This window comes from Hemitrygon akajei, chromosome 32 (assembly GCF_048418815.1).
Source record: "Hemitrygon akajei chromosome 32, sHemAka1.3, whole genome shotgun sequence".
NCBI classification, from domain to species: domain Eukaryota; kingdom Metazoa; phylum Chordata; class Chondrichthyes; order Myliobatiformes; family Dasyatidae; genus Hemitrygon; species Hemitrygon akajei.
Genome location: NC_133155.1, coordinates 21,319,576 through 21,337,297, shown reverse-complemented (window position 1 = coordinate 21,337,297; position 17,722 = coordinate 21,319,576). Strand labels below are relative to the sequence as shown.

At 40.3% G+C, this 17,722-nt stretch overlaps 1 protein-coding gene across 1 annotated transcript in view; it reads left to right on the top strand.

The window, feature by feature from the left end:
* The window catches only part of csmd2 (CUB and Sushi multiple domains 2), an 896,539-nt gene that overhangs the window by 306,316 nt on the left and 572,501 nt on the right, over nucleotides 1-17,722 (top strand). The window contains exons 5-6 of the mRNA XM_073034487.1: nucleotides 1,279-1,403; nucleotides 12,192-12,313. Of these exons, the coding sequence (XP_072890588.1) occupies nucleotides 1,279-1,403; nucleotides 12,192-12,313 (247 nt within the window). The remainder of the gene's footprint in view (nucleotides 1-1,278; nucleotides 1,404-12,191; nucleotides 12,314-17,722) is intronic.

Genomic DNA, 17,722 nt, shown 5'->3' with positions numbered 1-17,722 from the left:
GAATGCTGTTTGCCATTTAAGAGCCAGTTAATGACAACATCTATCTAGAGAGTGGCTAGTCTTAAAACTTTGACATTTAGTGGTTTTGTTCTGGCCAAATATACTGACAACTTAAAGATTACCATTGACCATGCTCATAAATACCTCAGCAAAGTAAAAGCTAGCTGGCTGGAAACTGAGTATCCAACAGGGATCAAAACACCTCTTGCTTGTCCAATGCTCTTGTACAATTGATAGAGTATGCTGAAACATTCTCCACTTGCCTTGACAAGTACAGTTCCAGCAACACAAGAAACTTGGCAGCAACCAGGACAAAGCAGCCCACTTGATTGACACACCATTCATTACCGGGCCCTACGTTACCTATTCATTGCGTCTACAGTGTGTATCATCTACAAGGTCCATCTCAGGAACTCTGAGGAGTTCTTGACAGTATCTCTCAAACCTGTCTCACCTATCATCAGGAAAGACAAAAATAACATTGACTGTGCAGCAGCACCACCCTCAACTCATACATCATTCCATTTGAAAGCTTATCATCATTCTATATCCTATATATTCTGTATATGTGACAGTTCAAGATAATAACTCACTATCACTGCAGTAACTAGATTTTTTAATATGATTATCTCTGATGAATATTTGTTGAATGAAACATTTGCTTACTATAGCTGTCTGAGGTTATACTCTTTTCAAAATATATCAGAGTTCAAATACAAGGCTGTGTTTGGGATACAAATTGATTTTTTTTTGTTGATAAAATTGAACTCTGGCCATGTTTATCCCCAACTTATCTACTCTCAGCACCAGAATTTCCCTTTAATTCTCTTGAACAGCAAAGAGGAGCCTCTTGAGTGAGTCTGACAGACCTAATCCAATTCTTAATGGAACATTGGTCCATCATAATGAAGCTGCCATACATTAACAGCCTTTCACTCAATCTTCATATGTTTTGCACAGATACAAGGTGTGAGGTGCTTTGTTGGGTTGAAGGAGAGGAAAGAATAGAGGCATTAACATAGTGTAATTTCTCAACTTTGTCATGATGCACAAAATACTGCTTCATTCTGCACTCCGTCCATCTGTCACTTTTAATGAGAATGTATTTCAGAGAAAAAGAACATCAAAAATGTCTGTCTTAAAAATTGCATGTTATGAATGATTGATACCTTCCAGCAGTGGACATAATGCTACATTAGTCTTACCGAGGTGAAATTTCATGTCAGTGTTTTAATCTTTATGTTCGACAGAACTGACGGCTTCTCCTTCTCCTTTTAGTCTGGGCTCCAGTGTGCAGTTCTCATGTGACGAAGGCTACGAGTTGCAAGGGTCTAAAAGCATCACCTGTCTGAGAGTAACTGACATGTTTGCAGCTTGGAGTGATCACAGACCATTCTGCCGAGGTGAGAAATTACTGACAGTTGCCAAGCTGAGCAGATGACTAGTTTTCACCTTCACAGTCATTCCGAGCCATTATTCTTCCTCATCCCTTCGTTGCTTTGAAATGATGTGTCCTTTGTGTCAATGCACGATTGAAGGAATGGGGACTGAGAGAAAAACTAATCATTTTAAATGGCCATAATAGAGCAATATAGTACAAATAAGATTCTAGTCTCAGAAGTTGCCAAGAATTCAAGTCAAGAGAAGTTGTATTTTATGAACAGCAACTAATTAGCTGTAATTAAATATTATAGTATGAGTTTTGTTTAAAATTTTATTTTGTGTTAGTTAGCAACCAGCCATTTACCAATGCAGGGAGGTGGAACTTTACTTTTCAGTTTTATTTTTGACAGAATAATCTTTTACGAGGGGTGATTGATAAGTTTGTGGCCTAAGGTAGAAGGAGTCAATTTTAGAAACCCCAGCACATTTATTTTTCAACATAGTTCCCTCCTGCATTTACACACTTAGTCCAGCGGTCGTGGAGCATACAGATCTTGGACCTCCAGAAAGTGTCCACAGCAGGGGTGATTGATAAGTTCATGGCCTAAGGTAGAAGGAGATGGGTTATTAACTTCAATATTTCTGCATAATCACTCGAAGAGTTGACCTGCATGTGCATGTAACGAGAGCTGTATAACTCATCTCCTTCTACCTTAGGCCACAAACTCATCAATCGCCCATCTGTGGACACTTTCTGGAGGTCCAAGATCTGGACTAAGTGTGTAAATGTAGGAGGGGACTATGTTGAAAAATAAATGTGCCAGGTTTTCTAAAATCGACTCCTTCTACCTTAGGCCACGAACATATCAATCACCCCTCGTAAGTGTACTAAAAGCACACAAGTAACATGAGCAATAGCATAAAATGAGGGGTAGGTCCTCAGAACTATTATGTCATACTTAAAAGTCAAGCCTGAACAATAACCTAATTCTTCTTCATTAAAATAAATCCATACTAAAGCATATACATGCAGAAGGTGGGTGATATTAGGATAAACTCCCAACAACCTCATCATCGTCATCATCATCAATAAAGAAACTTTGCTTCATGTCTGAAAGTGAAACTGTATATACTTGCTGTATAGGTTTATCCAAGAAGGAACAGAATTTGTATACCGCTCCAGAAATCTGCTGCTTCCCTACATAAGCCTATGATCCAAGGAGAGAACAAGATTCAAACAATGTCCCCTTTGGAAATCACTGAACTATCCTGTGGTTTAATTTGAGATTCAGCTTATAAAATGGAAGAATGCAATGTTTATGATTAGCTGTGGCAACATAAAGAGACAAAATGCATTTTTATCACATTTCTGCAGGAACTGGTTATTTTGTGTTGTTTCTTCTATCTTGTTTGTAAATGATGAAGATGTTTTGTGATGTTATTAGTAGGTGTACAGATGGCAGAAAAATTGATGAGTCAGAGATAGCTAAGGAGGTTCCTTAAGAATTCAACTGGGCATTGATCAGCTAGGAAGTTGGGCAGAATGGTAGCAGATGGAAGTGTAGGGTAATGTGTTTAGGAGATCAAATTAAGGTTGGACATATAGAGTTAAAGGCAGAGGCCTTAGGAGCATTGACGTAAAAAGAGACCTTGGCGTATAATTCAATGCTCCTTGATACAGGTGATAGAGTTGGATATGGTGATGAAAGATCATTTGTTATACTTCCGTTCATTACTTGAGGCATTGAGAATAAAAAATTGATATGTCATGTTACAGTTGTACAAAAGATTGGTCCAACCACACAGTATTTTATGTATTTCAGGTCTCCACAGTACAGAAAGTATGTGATGGAATCACAGGGATCGCATAAAGATTCACCTGGATGGAAGGTCTTAGCTGTCAGGAAAGATTGGATAAACTGGGGCTTTTTCTCATTGGAACATTGTAGTCCACAGAGGCTTAAAATTATGAGGGACATAGATAGTCAAGATCTTTTTCCCATTCCAGGGAAGTCTGGAACTAGAGGGCACAGGTTTAAGGTGAGACAAGAAAAAATGAAAGGCAGTCTAAGGGATAAATCTTTACAAAGAGGACAATGAATATCTGGAACAAGCTGCCACAGGGGATGGTGGAAGCAGGTACAATTACAATGTTTAAAAGTCTTTTGGATGGGTACTTTGATAGGAAAGACATTGAAAGGGATATGGGCCTAATGTGGGCAAATACGATTCGTGTAAGTGGGCAGTGTAGTTGGCATGGATATCTTGGGTTAAAAGGGCCCCTCTCAGTGCTGCATATTTCATTGAATATCTGGTTCTGTCTCTCAGGTTTCTATAAGACATAGGAACAGAATTAGCCCATTCAGCCTATCAAGTCAGCACCACCATCCGATCACAAGTGATTTATTTTCCCGTTCAACCCCATTCATCTGTCTTCTCCCCATGGCCTTTGATCCCCTTACTAAGTAGGAACTTATCAACTTCCACTCTAAATGCACCCAATGACTTGTCTTCCTTAGCCGTCTGTGCCAATGCATTCCACAGGTTCACCACCCTCTGGTTAAAGAAATTCCTCATCACTGTTCTAAACGGACACCCTTCCATTCTCTCTGCTCTCTGGTCCTAGACTCTCCCATTATTGGAAGCATCTTTCTAAAAAGAACTGTCTTCTTATCTTCACCAAATCTAATTAATGAGAGAAATACATATCACTACAGAAGTATAATGCAGCATATTTTCAGTTCAAATTTCCATTTTCTAACATTTCTGATTGTGTGATCAACATTATAATATCAGGGTGCACAGTGGAAAATTTGAGCACAGCATGGTTTTAGCAGCAACAAAGGCTTTAATGGCCAAATAATCAAGAGCTCTACAGTTTAAAGCATAAATATTTATCATAAACATGAAAAACTCTGCAGATGCTGGTAATCCAAAGCAATACACACAAAATGCTGGAGGACCTCAGCAGATCAATGCTGAATATTGTACATAAACTTGAGAAAAAAAAATCTCTGCCTCAGAATTGTGTTTGGATCTTCCGATTACAACTCTAATTTCAGACCTTGAATTTCACACAATAACTCATTCATGTGAGCATCAATTATGTGTTTAGGAGTCTGTTGTGGGGTTTGAACCCATTACCGTCTGACTTGGACACTGGAGTGCTTTCACTGAACTATGGCTGACAATGAATGTTTTTTTTAAATCTTTAACTTACAGTTGAAAAGTATCAGCAAATATTTTATTTTTAAGAAATGACAAATATTCATTTCAGAATTCTGATGGAGAGTCTGTATGCTGAATCAATTACTCTGCTTCTCTTCCCTTGTAGATGCAGCCTGACCTCTGAGTACTTCCAGAGCTTTCTGTTTTTAAGTTACCTTTTCAATTTTTGTAACGGTCAATTCTTTCCTTCTTACACCAGACTAGCTAGCTTCGGGGGGTGGGGGCAGGGGGGGCCATTGGAAGTGTTTGCTTCGCTGTCCAGATCCCGAGATTACTAGTGATTTATTGATTGTTGACTGACCTCCCTCGAAGCTAGCCAATCAGAATCTTCTACTGCTAAACTGTTCACAGTGTTTTGAAACAGCCAACCAGATCATGATTTCTAATCATTATCCATTCGGACCATGGAGGAGTATATAAGCTGGCGTTCTGAGGAGACAATACCCACAACTGTGCACTGATGATGGCTTCTCAATTGGAGCCGTAACGTCTGCAAACCTTTTGCCAGGCTAGGCGATCAACCAAACTTCCAAATAGCCAAGCCAAGCTACCGATATTCCGCAATATTTCACAGTGTTAACATTTCAAGTCAATTGATCTTTCATCATTTTATCCTGGTCAGTTCTGCTTATTTCATTAATATATTCAAGAAAATACGAGTATTAGAAAATACTATAGCTATTCTGCGTTCAGGTGCAATATTTTGCATTAACATGGAGGAAATGGATATTTATGTTATCGTAAATAAAACAAAGTGAGGCGTTTTATGTTTGATAAAACCCGTAACACATTTTATTGAACTCCAAAACCTCAACACAAAAGCATGTTAAAAATCCTTACATAACAATGCAATTGTGTCAGACCTGCTTCTTAAAGCGAAACCCCAATTCAATGTTGGTGGGTGGGAATTATACACATTTCTCCCAATTGTGTTACCTATGGATATACTTAACTTTTCCTCATTGAGGAATCAGAATCAGGTTCCGAAAACACTGAGTGTGTGTATTCAGGCTCCTATACCACCTTCTTGTTGGTAGCAATCAGAAGAGAGCATATCCTCATAATGAGGGTCCTTTATGATAAATGTCGCCTTTCTGAGGCATTGCCTTTTGAAAATGTCCTCAATGCAGGGGCGGCTAGTACCCATTGTGGAGCTGACTGAGTTTACAAATTTCTGCAGCTTTGCCCAGTTCTCTGTAGCAGCCCCTCCTGACTAGATAGCAATGCATCTGTAGAAATTTAATAGAATATAGAAGAGTACAGCACAGTACAGGCCCTTTGGCCCACAATGTTGTGCCGACCCTTAAACCCTGCCTTCCATGTAACCTCCTACCTTAAATTCCTCCATATACCTGACTAGTAGTCTCTTAAATTTCACTAGTGTATCTGCCTCCACCACTGACTCAGGCAGTGCATTCCACGCACCAACCACTCTCTGAGTATAAAACCTTCCTCTAATATCCCCTTGAACTTTCCTCCCCTTACCTTAAAACCATGTCTTCTTGTATTGAGCAGTGGTGCCCTGGGGAAGAGGCGCTGGCTGTCCACTCTATCTATTTCTTTTAATATCTTGTATACCTCTATCATGTCTCCTCTCATCCTCCTTCTCTCCAAAGAGTAAAGCCCTAGCTCTCTTAACCTCTGATCATAATGCACACTCTCTAAACCAGGCAGCATCCTGGTAAATCTCCTCTGTACCCTTTCCAATGCTTCCACATCCTTCCTATAGTGAGGCGACCAGAACTGGAAACAGTACTCCAAGTGTGGCCTAACCAGAGTTTTATAGAGCTGCATCATTACCTCGCGACTCTTAAACTCTATGCCTCAACTTATGAAAGCTAACACCACATAAGCTTTCTTATCTATCCTATCTACCTGTGAGGCAACTTTCAGGGATCTTTGGACATGTACCCCCAGATCCTCCTGCTCCTCCACACTACCAAGTATCCTGCCATTTACTTTGTACTCTGCCTTGGAGTTTGTCCTTCCAAAGTGTACCACCTCACACTTCTCCACCCACTTCTGCATCCTATCAATGTCTCTCTGCAATCTTCGACCATCTTCTACACTATTCACAACACCACCAACCTTTGTGTCATCTGCAAACTTGCCAACCCACTCTTCTATCCCCTCATCCAGGTCGTTAATAAAAATCACGAAAAGTAGAGGTCCCAGAACCGATCCTTGTGGGACACCACTAGTCACAACCCTCCAATCTGAATGTACTCCCTCCACCACGACCCTCTGCTTTCTGCAGGCAAGCCAATTCTGAATCCACCTGGCCAAACTTCCCTGGATCTCATGCCTTCTGACTTTCTGAATAAGCCTACTGTGTGGAACCTTGTCAAATGCCTTACTAAAATCCATGTAGATCACATCCACTGCACTACCCTCATCTATATGCCTGGTCACCTCCTCAAAGAACTCTATCAGGCTTGTTAGACATGACCTGCCTGTCACAAAGCCATGCTGACTGTCCCTGATCAGACCATGATTCTCTAAATGCCCATAGATCCTATCTCTAAGAATCTTTTTCAACAGCTTTACCAACACAGATGTAAGGCTCACTGGTCTATAATTACCCGGACTATCCATACTACCTTTTTTGAACAAGGGGACAACATTTAACTTCTTCCAATCCTCCGGTACCATTCCCGTGGACAACAAGGACATAAAGATCCTAGCCAGAGGCTCAGCAATCTCTTTCCTCGCCTCGTGGAGCAGCCTGGGGAATATTCCGTCAGGCCCCAGGGACTTATCCATCCTAATGTATTTTAACAACTCCAACACCTCCTCTCCCTTAATATCAACATGCTCCAGAACATCAACCTCACTCATATTGTCCTCACCATCATCAAGTTCCCTCTCATTGGTGATTACCAAAGAGAAGTATTCATTGAGGACCTCGCACACTTCCACAGCTTCCAGGCACATCTTCCCATCTTTATCGCTAATTGGTCCTACCTTCACTCCTGTCATCCTTTTGTTCTTCACATAATTGAAGAATGTCTTGGGGTTTTCCTTTACCCTACTTGCCAAGGCCTTCTCATGCCCCCTTCTTGCTCTCCTCAGCCCCTTCTTAAGCTCCTTTCTTGCTACCCTATATTCCTCAATAGACCCATCTGATCCTTGCTTCCTAAACCACATGTATGCTGCCTTCTTCCACCTGACTGGATTTTCCACCTCACTTGTCACCCATGGTTCCTTCACCCTACCATTCTTTATCTTCCTCACCGGGACAAATTTATCCCTAACATCCTGCAAGAGATCCCTAAACATTGAGCACATGTCCATAGTACATTTCCCTGCAAAAACATCATTCCAATTTAAACCCGCAAGTTCTAGCCTTATAGCCTCATAATTTGCCCTTCCCCAGTTAAAAATTTTCCTGATTCTATCCTTTTCCATGATAATGCTAAAGGCCAGGGAGCGGCGGTCACTGTCCCCCAGATGCTCACCCACTGAGAAATCTGTGACCTGACCCGGTTTGCTACCTAATACTAGATCTAGTATGGCATTCCCCCTAGTCGGCCTGTCAACATACTGTGACAGGAATCCACCCTGGACACACTTAACAAACTCTGCCCTGTCTAAACCATTGGAACTAATCAGGTGCCAATCAATATTAGGGAAGCTAAAGTCACCCATGATAACAACCATGTTATTTTTGCACCTTTCCAAAATCTGCCTCCCAATCTGCTCCTCGGTACCTGTGCTGCTACCAGGGGCTTATAGAATACTATAAAGGGTGGGTAACTGCTCCCTTCCTGTTCCTGACTTCCACCCATACTGACTCAAAAGAGGATCCTGCTACATTACCCACCCTTTCTGTAGCTGTAATAGTATCTCTGACCAATAATGCCACCTCTCCTCCCCTTTTTTCCCCCTCTCTATCCCTTTTAAAGCACTGAAATCCAGGATTATTGAGAATCCATTCTTGCCCTGGTGCCAGCCAAGTCTCTGTAATGGCCACTACATCATAATTCCATGTATGTATCCCAAGCTCTCAGTTCATCACCTTTTTTTCCTGATGCTTCTTGCATTGAAGTACACGCACTTTAGTCCTTCTACCTTACTACCTTCACACCCTTTATTCTGCTTCTCCTTCCTCAAAGCCTCTTTATATGTTAGATCTGGCTTTACTTCATGCACTATACTTGCAGTTCTTGCATGACCTTTATCCTCCTCCACCTCACTATCTGCTCTAACACTCTGGTTCCCCTCCCCCTGCAAATCTAGTTTAAACCCCCCAGTGCAACACCAGCAAACCTTCCCACAAGGATGTTAGTCCCCCTCCAGTTCAGGTGCTACCCATCCAGTCGGAACAGGTCCCACCTTCTCTGGAACAAGGCCCAATTGTCCAGAAACATGAAGCCCTCCCTCCTGCACCAACTCCTTAGCCATGTATTTAGCTGCATTATCTTCCTATTTCTAGCCTCACTAGCATGTGGCACGAGTAGCAATCCTAAGATTGCAACCCTGGAGGTCCTGTCTTTCAACTTTGCACCTAACTCCTTAAACTCTCTTTTCAGGATCTCCTCCTTCTTCCTATCCACGTCATTGGTCTCTACATGGACCATGACATCTGGCTGCTCACCCTCCCCCTTGAGAATACTGAGAACTCGATCCAAGGTATCGTGGACCATGACACCAGGGAGGGAACAGACCATCCGAGATTCTCGATCTCTTCCACAGAACCTCTTATCTGTCCCCCTAACTAGCGAATCCCCTATTACTACTGCTCTCCTCTTTTCCCTCCTTACCTTCTGAGCAGAGTGTCCAATCTCGGTGCCAGAGATGTGACCACTGCAACTTGTCCCTGGTAGGTCATCCCCATCAACAGTATCCAAAGTGATATACTTATTATTGGTGGGAACAGCCACAGGGGTGCTCTGCTCATTCTGTCTATTCCTCTTCCCTCTCCTGACAGTCACACAGCTACCTGTCTCCTGACTTTTAGGGGTGACTATCTCCTGAAACTCCTGTCTATTTCTGCCTCTGCCTCACAAATGATCCGAAGTTCATCGAGCTCCAGCTCCAGTTCCCTAACACGGTTTGTCAGGAGCTGCAGCTGGATGCACCTTTTACAGGTGTAGTCATCAGGGACAATTGTGCTCGCCCTGACTTCCCACACACTGCAAACAGAGCACTCGACTGCCCTAAATGCTGCCTCCATTACCTACTTCTAAGTTAATTAGATTAATTAAAGGAGCTTATCCGGCCTTACCTCACTGGGAGCAAGCTCGTCCTCAGCCTCTGCTCGCCAAAGCCTCTCGAACCAAAGCCTATCTAATCTGTCTCCCACTACTCCGTCGCCCGCTCTGTTAATCTGCTTGCTTTTTAAACTCTCCCGCTGTTCTCACAGGCCAACCTTCACGCGCTTGCGCAGTCGTCTCCAGTTCAAACTGCTGAAGAAATGACCTCTTTGCTAGAGGTCAATTTTTTTAGAGGTCAAATTTGCTCGACTTGGTGGTGACATACCAAGTCTGGGTTAATTGGCAAGTAGTTAATCTTTGTTTTACCAAAGGCTTTTTGATACTACTTAATGGTGGAGTTCAGAGAAGTGAAACCAACACATTTTGCAATAATTTTCCCTGTGCAAGGAATTGTCACTTTCTTTTGGAAACTTGTATTTTGATGCCTATAATTAAACAAAGAGTGGTTTTAATCACGCTGAGTGATCTAATGCAGCTCATAAAATAGTATTCACAAATGGTATAATTCTTGGTAAAATTAAACATTTGCTACCTAATTTTACAATTCACAAATTAAAATAAGTAGATTAATATTGGAAAAAATAAAATTTGTTTCTTGATAAAGACTATTCTTGATCATAGTGTTCTTAAATGCCGTATTTTTTTTTAAAAAAGCTCCACTGCAAATGACTGGCAACATTCTAGCTTTTGCCTTTCAATGCATTGTGCTGAATAAAACTGAAAAGGCATGGAACCTTGAATGTACATCAGAACTTATATTGTCTCTCTGAACTGATTTGGAAGGACCATTTCTGTTCATTTCATTGTGTTGTGCCTAAGCAAAAGGAAATCAGGGCTAGAGAAAGAGAAGGAGCCCATTTGGTCTGACCCAGGGCTCAATAAGTATAGAATCTCAAAACATAGTGGATTACTGGTGGTGTATTGGAAGAGACCTTTAATCTTCTAGCAGCCTGTGATCATTCAAATAAGTTTTTGTTGAGCTTCCCTCTCACCCTTCCACTGGAAGGACAGCACGACAAGACTAATCTTTGCAATTATTTTGCTAGGCCTAGCTTGGATTTTTTTAAAATATTCTGAATATTTTAAAATATAACTAAATCTAAATATAACTTTTTCCTTATTTGATTGAGGTTGTGGATGATGTAGTCAAGTGAAGTTACTATAGTTCAGTTTATCTGCAGCACTTAATAATTCTTACTACTTATTATGCCTCTGCTGAGCTGCCTATTCTCCATCCACTCAGCTTTCTTCATCTTTGCTTATAGTTCAGGAGGTGGTTTGTTTAATGCCTTCTTTCACTGTTCAAAGTCAGACTAGAGTCAATGGAATTGTTAGCAGATTTTGAATGGGATTACATTGATTTTATCCTTCAGTTGCAATGGGGCCTGCATTCTCCTTATGGCTACACATCACATGATTTATTGATAGCAACCTGTGTCATACACTTGTAAGGTATAAAATGCTTAAAACTTTATTTTTGCATTTCTCATCTGGATTCACAAATAGTTCTTTTGCAAGTGGTGACAGCTATGTATTGCCATTGTATTAATTTCACTCCAGTCCAATATAATCCTTTGAAATGGATTTAGATTTAGAGGATTATTTGTCATGAAACAGAACTGAAAGAAGTGTAATTGTAGCAGAGTGAGGGCAAAGATTTAATGAGCTGTGAAACATCTTTTATTGTTGAATTTGACAGCAATTCTATTGCTTTGGAAAATGTATCCAATCTATTTTAAAGTTCCATTTGCATTATCCATCACATTCTATGTATAAAGTCTTTTAGCAAAAGAAAAGAATTCAGGTAAGATTAACCAATAATGAACTATTTCTGTATCTAATAATAGTTTAATTGCTTTAAAACAAATTTCCATTCACAGCAACGACTAAGTCAAAGTCACAGGAAATTTTATTATCAAAGTACATATATGTTACCACATACAGCCCTGAGATTCATTTTCCTGGGCATACTCAGTAAACCTGTAGAATAGTAACTATAACAGGATCAATGAAAGATCAAGTAGAGTGCAGAAGACAGCAAAATGAGCATATGCAAACATGAATAAATAGTAATAAATAACATTAATATGAAATAAGATAAAGAGTCTTTAAAGTGGGATTGTTGATTGTGGGAACATCTCAATGGATGGGCAAGTGAGTGTATAGTAGTTACCTCCTTCAAAACTGGTGGTGTGAGTCCTAGGGCTCTTGTACCTTCTACCTGATGGCAGCAGGGAGAAAAGAGAATGGCCTGGGTGGTGAGAAATTCTGATGGTGTATGCTGCTTTCCTATGACAGTGTTTCATGTAGTTCTTAACACTAATCGAGCACAGCTCTGAATTATTTTAAATTGTTTTGCTATAGCTCGAGTTTGTGGTGCCCATCTGAATGGTCCTACCGGAGTTATTTCATCCCCCAATTTCCCAGTTCAGTATGACAGTGATGCACACTGTATATGGGTGATTACAGCCTCTGATCCTGACAAGGTAAGTCCTTTTGTTTTTACAATGCATTTCACTCTTACAAATGGCATAGAACTGTTGAATGGGCCCCACTCCATTCCTTGGATGATTTTTTTCTGGCAGAATGACTGTTCCAAGTTGCGTTTACTTTAACTTTTTACAGGAAGTAACTATTTTCTCCATAAATTAAGTAACAGCTAAATTGATAAATTGGTTCATTGTTGTCACAGGTACTGAGGAAAAGAGGAAGTGTTTACTTTGCCTGCTGGTCATTTAAGTAATTTCATCCCATCAGTACTTCATAGTAGTATAAGGGAAAGTCAGTACCAGAAGGCAGAATATTGTGTTAAAGTTGCAGAGAGTGTGCAGTGCTGGTAGACAATAAGGCACAAGACCTTTATAAGGTATATTGTGAGGACTAAAGACACTTTAAATGTAGAAGAGATACAAATGTCAAAGCAAATCTGAACAGTTTATGGTGAGACATGAGAAGGGTCATTTAAAATTCTGCTTTCATTTTCATTCATCAAGTATGAAAGAAAGCAAATAAGAATTCCATGACAACAATCAGAAGACTTGATTTTGTAGAACAACTTTGTGATCTAATGACACACCAAAGTGCACCAATTAGATAACTACATGAATATGTAGAAAACAGAGAGATATGGAATAAACATAACAGACTTGTGTAATTAGACATAATTAGAATAATTGGGCACAGCATTGTGGGCCAAACGGCCTTTTCCTGTGTTGTAATGTTCTATGTTCTGTATTCTAGTTAAATAACCTTTGTTGTCACATTTAGAATAGCATCTATTTCTCATACAAAATTCTCACAAGGAGCAATCTGGTCATCGCCACAATCTCCTCATAGTGAGAGTCAAATATTGGCAAAGGCTGGGGGAGAAAACCTGCCGGTCATTAAAGGTGCATTGAACCAGTAGATGGAAACCAGTAGTAACCAAAGACTGGCTCTACCAGCAGATCAGTGCTCAGAATAAATGTTCAAGTGTGGCATATTGCCTACAGACTTCAGATGTGAAGGTTAAAGCACAGCCACTGAGCAATACGTAATGGGAAGTATTTATTTAGCTGTCTTCAGCAGTCTGATGGTAGATCGTTTTTTTTTGAGTACACAGCTTTCCCTCTGCCATTTCTCACTGTTTTAATAATCTATCCATAAGATTATTGGCCTCGGGCTCTGGAGTCCCATGATAATCACTCCGTGTTCTCTGTGATCTTAGTCATATGTCAGCAGAACTGTTTTATTATGTCGCAGTTCCTCGATTGAGAATTCTTACTGCTGCAAAAAAAATCTATTTTTTTCCCCTCACAATAAGCATCTTGTTTGATTTATCATGTTACCCATGCCGGATTATGATAATAAAATAAAGCAAGCAATGGAATACACCGGTTAACGTGCACTTGAAGCAGGAGTCAATGTCTAATAGGAAGGAGCAGGAATTCTAACCTTCTAATCCCGGACTCAGTGTTTCTGTTGTCAAGATCAGCTAACTCAGAATCAGTCTATTATCACTGACATATATATGTATGTTGTAAAATGTTGCTTTGTGGAAGCAGTACTATGCAATACAATTCATGAATTAATAAATATTGTGGAAGAGGAATAGCAACGTAGTGTTCATGGACCATTCGGAAATCTAATGGCAAAGAGGAAGATGCTGTTCAGGAAAGGTTGAATGTAGATCTTCAGGCTCTTTTATCTCCTCTCCGATGGAAGAAATGGGAAGATGGCACGTCCCAAAATACTGGAGGAACTCAGCAAGTCAGGCAGCATCTATGGACATGAATCGATAGTTGAGATTTCATGCCGAGACTCTTCTTCAGGACCTGGAGAAGGGCCTCAGGCCAAATCATCGGCTGTCCATTCATTTCCACAGATGCAGCATGACCTGCTGTGTTCTTCCATCACTTTGTGTATGTTTGTTTGGATTTCCTGCATCTGCAGAGTTTCTCATGTTTATGAGCAGGCAAGTCCCGGGTGGTAATGGAACTGCCTCTTAAGGATGTCCTTGATGGTGGGGAGTATTGTGCTGTTGAGTCAACAATTCTCTATAGCCTCTTTTGATCCTATGCATTGGAGCCTCCATACCAGGCAGTGTTGAACCTGTAGAAATTTGCTGGTCTTGGTGGCATACCAAATCTCTTCAGACTTTTTCTCCTGTTCTCCCTCACTAGTTGAGGGAGTAAATTAGCTGAGTAAATATTTCATTATATACCCATAACATCCTCTTTCCTCATCCATTCAGCTATTGTCATAGATTTATGGCAACAATCACACATCTCCTCCATTTCAAGTTACCCTGTCATCCTTATATCTACTGGTATATACAGTCTTCAATTAACTGAAGTAAGCTGGAGGCTATCAACAATAGTGAATGTGCAGACTATAATTGAAGAGGTCATTTTTTTGAGTAACTGTAGGCATTTGTCTTCAATTATATAAATATCACAATATAACATTTTCAATTACCATCATAGCAAAGCAATACTTGAATAATTTATGAATTATCAATATTATCAATTACTTTCATTCACGCTATACATAACATATATTATGTATTGTTTTCCCTGTATGCGACAGCATTGTCTCGTCAGTTATGAACTTGTAAATCAATTCTTCCTAAACGTGTGTTCTCTCCTTGAAACATTCAGAATATTCATCAGTTGGGGGAATGGTATTTGCAGAAGTAATTAACTTCCATTCTTGTGGTTATAAACAGCTCACTTAACTTTTAGAGTGAACTTCTATAATATGATTGAACTATATAAACTAATTAGATGCATACTTATCAGCTCCACAGGGTTATATTTGCTGTTCTAAATTTCAACACCCTATTACTATCAATTTCACTGTATGCCATTTACTCAGCAGCCGCCGATATCTCAATCTGGTCATGTTGGTAGGGAAGTATGAAAGAAACATTATCTTGTATAATTTAAAGAGTAGTTATTCAACGACATTTGATTTTCTTATCGGAAATGCACATTTTGTTTTCTGCTGTCAGTGCACACTTCATTTTCTTATGGAATAACTTCCTGGGTTTCTACTTGTTTTGTGCAGTTATTTTCCATTTTCAACAGCAACAATGGAAGAGTTATGTGCATAATAGGCAGGGTGCAGTTGGTTAGGGCTGGGGCAAGTGTTATTTGAAGGGGTTAACAATGCCTTATTGCTGGAAATCTAACATGATTACATAAGATACAGGAAATACACAACAGGTCAGGCACTGATGAGCGGAGAAACAGGGTCGAGATTCAGGGTTAGATTTCCTTCATCAACAATGGAAAAGTGAGAAAGCAAGCATGTTTCACATTTGCAACTCAGTTATTGTTTTATTTGACCTTCCTAGTGCGCCTTGACTACTATGCCATAGGATGAATCTAAAATATTCAAAAGGTCTAAGTAAATTTTATTATCAAAGCACATAAATGTCACCACATGCAACCCTGAGATTCATTTTCTTTTGGGCATGCTCAGCAAATCTAGAGAATGGTAGCTACAACAGGATCAATGGAAGATCAACCAGAGTGCAGAAGACAACAAAGTATGCAAATTCAAATATAAATAAATAGCAATAAATAAAGGGGACATGAGATAAAGAGTCCATAAAAATGAGATCATTGGTTGTTGGAACATTTCTGTGATAACCATATAACCTTATAACAATTACAGCACGGAAACAGGCCTTCTCGGCCCTTCTAGTCTGTGCCGAATGCTTACTTTCACCTAGTCCCACTGACCTGCACTCAGCCCATAACCCTCCATTCCTTTCCTGTCCATATACCTATCCAATTTTACTTTAAATAACAATACCAAACCTGCCACTACCACTTCCACTGGAAGCTCGTTCCACACAGCTACCACTCTCTGAGTAAAGAAATTCCCCCTCGTGTTCCCCTTAAACTTTAGCCCCCTAACTCTCAACTCATGTCCTCTTGTTTGAATCTCCTCTACTCTTAATGGAAAAAGTCTATCCACGTCAACTCTATCTATCCCCCTCATAATTTTAAATATCTCTATCAAGTCCCCCTCAACCTTCTATGCTCCAAAGAATAAAGACCTAACTTGTTCAACCTTTCCCTGTAACTTAGGTGCTGAAACCCAGGTAACATTCTAGTAAATCTTCTCTGTACTCTCTCTCTATGATGGGGCAAGTGAGTGTAGCTACCCCCTTTTAATTAAAGCCTGATGGTTTAAGGGTAGCAACTGTTCTTGAATCTGGTTGTGTGAGTCCTGAGACTTGTGTTTTTTCTACCTGGGGGCAGAAGCAAGAAAAGAGCATGACCTGGGTGATGGGGATCTCTGATGATGGATGCTGCTTTCCAAAGACAGAGTTTCATGTAGATGTGCTCAATGGTTGCGGGGGGGCGGGGGGGGGGGGGGCGGGGTGCTTCATCCTTGATGTATTGGGCTGAATCAACAACTTCTTGTAGGATTCAAAGGCATTGGCTCTTCCATACCAGCTGTGAAGCAGTCAGTCGATATATTCTCCACAAACATCTATAGAAGTGTATCAGCACAGTTAGGCCATTCAGCTCATCGAGTCTGTTCCACTATTTCATCATATCTAATCCCATACACCTGCCTTCTTGCCATGACCTTTGACTGCCTGACCAATCAGGAAACTATCAATTTTCAATTTAAATATACCCATGTTCTTGACTTCCACAGCTGTCCGTGGCAGAGCATTCCACGAATTCACTGCCTCTGGCTCAAAAAGTTCCTCCTTATCTCTGTTCTACAGGGTCGCTCCTCAAATTTGAGCCTGTGCCCTCTAGTTCTGGACACCCCCACCGTAGAAAACATCCTCTTCACATCTACCTTATCTAGTCCTTTCAACATCTGATAGATTTCAATGAGATTCCCAGACATTCTTCTAAATTCCAGTGAGTCCAGGCCCAAAGCTGCCAAACATTCCCTTCATTCCCAGCATCATCCTTGTAATATTCCTCTAGACTTTCTCCAATGACAACACATCCGTTCTGAGTTACAGGGGCCAAAACTATTGACAATACTCCAAGTGCAGCCTGACTAGTGTCTTATAGAGACATTATCTCCTTGTTTTTATATCCTATTCTCCTTGGAATGAATACCAACACTGCATTTGCTTTCTTTACCACACATTGAACCTGTAAATCAACCTTCTGTGAGTCTTGCACGACAACTTCTAAGTCCTTTGCACCTCTGATGTTTGAATTTTCTCCCTATTTAGATAATAGTTTGCACTTTTTTTCTTTCACCAAAATGCATTATCATACATTTCCTACCACTGTATTCCATCTGCCACTTTTTTACCCATTCTTCCAATTTGTTGAAGTCTTTCTGCAATCATATTGCTTCCTCAGCACTACCTACCCCTCCACCTATCTTCGTATCATCTGAAAACCACCACAAAGCCATCAATAATA